Source organism: Apteryx mantelli, chromosome 11 (assembly GCF_036417845.1).
Source record: "Apteryx mantelli isolate bAptMan1 chromosome 11, bAptMan1.hap1, whole genome shotgun sequence".
Lineage (NCBI taxonomy): Eukaryota > Metazoa > Chordata > Aves > Apterygiformes > Apterygidae > Apteryx > Apteryx mantelli.
This window is the reverse complement of record NC_089988.1, coordinates 9,356,344-9,359,913: the sequence shown is the minus strand read 5'-3', so window position 1 is coordinate 9,359,913 and position 3,570 is coordinate 9,356,344. Positions and strand designations below refer to the sequence as shown.

At 53.9% G+C, this 3,570-nt stretch overlaps 1 protein-coding gene across 1 annotated transcript; it reads right to left on the bottom strand.

Moving 5' to 3' along the window:
- Positions 1-490: 490 nt before the first annotated feature.
- Positions 491-1,420, bottom strand: LOC136992939 (olfactory receptor 14C36-like; the record flags this gene model as incomplete). Its single annotated transcript, XM_067302957.1, has 1 exon — positions 491-1,420. A coding segment is annotated over exon 1 (930 nt), but the record flags the coding sequence as incomplete, so codon positions are not given.
- Between the last annotated feature and the right edge of the window lie 2,150 nt (positions 1,421-3,570).

Below are 3,570 nucleotides of genomic sequence, written 5' to 3'. Positions count from 1 at the left end.
CATGCTCCCTGAAAGCCCTGCAGAGGATCCAGCAGAGGTCTCGTCCTCCCAGGGCTCATAGCTGGCTGCCCAGTCCTTCAGCTGGGCATGGAGCCTTGTCTGGGGGTGACATTTGGGGTAAGGACCAGCATGCGGGGTGAGCAAGATTGTCTGAAGGAAATGTGCTGGGGACAGGGCATAAGGGACAGCACCTCTGGAGGAAGAGCCCAGCCTTCAGGCACTGCACCTGCAAGAACCTACTTTATTACACAGATACTGTGAGGGAGTCAGCTCTGACCCACTATTAGACACGACTTTATACAGGCACCAGGTGAGACAGAGCAGCCTCAGTAACGGTGGAATGAACACAAGCATTTCTGTAGCAATGGGGCGACAATTAATAATAACAACAGCAATACTAGTCATAATAAAAATAAAGTGAATAAACAAAGCTCAGTCCTGGTACAGGACACAGTGGGAGTTATTTGTGGAGAGCAATGGCAATGTTACCAGTGCTGAAAAATGTCCATGAAATCACTTTCCTCAGGGCATCCTTGAGCTCCTTGTTCCTCATGCTGTAGATGAGGGGGTTCACTGTTGGAGGCACCACTGAGTACAGAACAGTCACCACCAGATTCAGAGCTGGGGAGGAGATGGAGGGGGGCCTCAGGTAGGCAAAAGCATCGGTGCTGACAAACAGGGAGACCACAGCCAGGTGAGGGATGCACGTGGAAAAGGCTTTGCGCCGGCCCTGCTCAGAGGGGATCCTCAGCACAGCAGTGAAGATCTGCACGTAGGACAGCACAATGAAAATGAAACACCCAAAGACTAAACAGAAACTAAATACAAGAAGCCCAACTTCGCTGAGGTAGGAGTCTGAGCAGGAGAGCTTGAGGATCTGTGGGATTTCACAGAAGAACTGCTCCACTGTGTTGCCTTGGCAGAGTGGTATGGAAAATGTGTTAGCGGTGTGCAGCACAGAACAGAGAAAACCACTGCTCCAGGCAGCTGCTGCCATTCTAACACAAGCTCTGCTGCCCATGAGGGTCCCGTAGTGCAGGGGTCTGCAGATGGCAACATAGCGGTCATAGGCCATGACAGTGAGCAGAGAAAGCTCTGCTGAAAACAGGAAGACAACCAGGAAGACCTGGGCAGCACATCCTGAGTAGGAAATGGCCCTGGTGTCCCACAGGGAATTGACCATGGATTTGGGGACAGTGGTGGAGATGGTGCCAAGGTCAAGGAGGGAGAGGTTGAGGAGGAAGAAGTACATGGGGGTGTGGAGGCGGTGGTCGCAGGCTACGGCTGTGATGATGAGGCTGTTGCCCAGGAGGGCAGCCAGGTAGATGCCCAGGAAGAGCGAGAAGTGCAAGAGCTGCAGCTCCCATGTGTCTGCAAATGCCAGGAGGAGGAACTCGTTGAAAGAGCTGCTGTTGGACATTTCACTATCTCCAGGCATGGGGGACTGTGCAAAGAAGAAAAGACATTGAGAAGTTAGGAGACACTTTTCAAGCAAAGAAACCCCCACATGTTGCAGTTCTCTCTTGGAGCTGGAGGATGATCACACTCATATGTTGCCCTAGAAGGAAACCAGCCCCCACTGAGAGCACACGAGTCCAGGTTCAAAGTGCACATCTCCAAACTTCTCACCCTTTCTCAGGGCACCTGAGGGAGATCTCCACACTCCCCTTCTAGCCAAGGACACACAGGGCTCTTTTCAGATGCCCACATACAGCCTCCCACCACCATCTCCATACTCTCAGTGTCTCTGCACCTTCCTCATGGGGCTCTCAGGTTTCACAGAGGTGCTATGAAACAGCTGTGCCTTTCTAGAGGGCAGCACGCAGTCTGCCAGGACACTAGGAAAACAGTCAAAGGACTCTTAGGGCTGAAGATGGGCTTCCCTTAAGGGAGAGTCAGCTCATTTCCCAGCCCCATGGACTGCGTTGCCTGGAGCTCCACAGGTTAGAAGGAGGCTGGGGCAACCTCATTCCCATGCAGACCCCTCTGTTCCACAACTTGCAGCATCAGTGTCTGAACTGCAGCTGAAAACCACCCACCCCAGAGAGCCTGAGAGCAAGAAGAGAAGCAGCATGGACAGAAGGGGAAACAAGGAGCAACACCATGATCCTGCTGTCAGGGGAGGCAAGAAGAGAGAGAGACAGATGGGAACTCAGGAAAGCCTTCCTCTTACCAGCTAGGCATGCCGCCTCACAGGCAGTGACATTGCAGGGCAGTTGCTCTCAGCCCCTTTGTCAGGCAGCATGAAATGGGCCCATAGCAGGAGAGATGCCCCTCTCCTCTGCCACAGGTCTGGCTGCAGGGGAGGTGGCTCATGCCCTGCAGTTCTCTCTCATTCCCTGCCCATCTCTGCTGCCTGCAGCTGTCCCTGCTGGCAGCTCTTTCTCTGTCACAACATCTTCTCCTGGTCAGTGCTCACAGACACCATCCCACCTGCTGTGTGCTCAGCTCTGCCCTGCAGAACCTCCCACATCAGAGCACTGTCTAGGGGCATCTCTGTGCATGCACATCCTAAGGAGCAGGTTTCATAAACTCCTGTGAAGCCCCAAAGGTGATGTTGATGCTGCCTGTAGGCTAAGGTGGGCATGAAGCGACTTCCTGAGTTTTCTCACTGACCTGTTAATCTCTGAGAGTGAAGGTTTAGGAATCCCACTTCCTTGACAAAACAGAAAACTCATTCCTTCATTCTCCCTGTCAAAACTAGGAAACTGAAAGTGCAGACACCTGAAGGAAAGCTCCTTCCATTTCAAGTAGCCCTTCTCTTGATCTCCTCTTGAAAAGACCCCTTGCACAGATCCTGTGCATGAGTTAAAGATGTGAGCAGTCCTGACCCACGTGGCACCCTCTCAAAGGGAGAATGAACCTGCCCTGCCGGGGGTCACTTCTCTCACCGAGAGGTTTTCCCTGTAGTGCTGTGGGGAGCTCCCCGGGCAGGCTGAGGGCTGACCCTCGCAGGCAGCAGAGTCACTGCCCCAGGCACACAGCACCCTGGGGTGCAGGGACACTGCTCTGAATCACAGCCCTGCAGAGACCTGTGTGTGCTCCCTGGCTTCACACCCCAAAAGCCACCCCGGTAGAATGGAGCTGCACGCCCTGTCCCTCTGATGGTATGGCAGGGAATCCCTGCTCTGAAGCATCTCCTTCTCTGCCTATGCACTGGAGGAGCCAGGAGAGTGATCCTTAAAAAGCCTATCAGTTATAGGGTGGGATGGGTTCAGAAGACCCCTCCAGGAACCTCAGTAGCATTGCCCTGCAGACAGAGACTTACTGTGTCAAGGGCTGCGAAGATTTCTCCCACAAGCAGCTCTCCTCTCTCCTCCCGCTCCACACTGCCTTCCACTTCTCTCTGCCTTCTCTCCTCTCATGTCAGCAGCAGCAGGCAGTGCCTGGAGCCCTGCTGCTCTTTGCAGAGGAGCTGCTGCTGCACACAGCTGTCTCTGGGCAGTGCTGCCTGGTTGCCATGAGCTTCCTCCATCCCCAGAGACTGGCCTCACTCAGGAGCAGAGGCCCAGCTGAGATCATGAATTTCTCTGTCCCTTGTGCTCCCTCCTCCTGGGAAATGTTCACTGG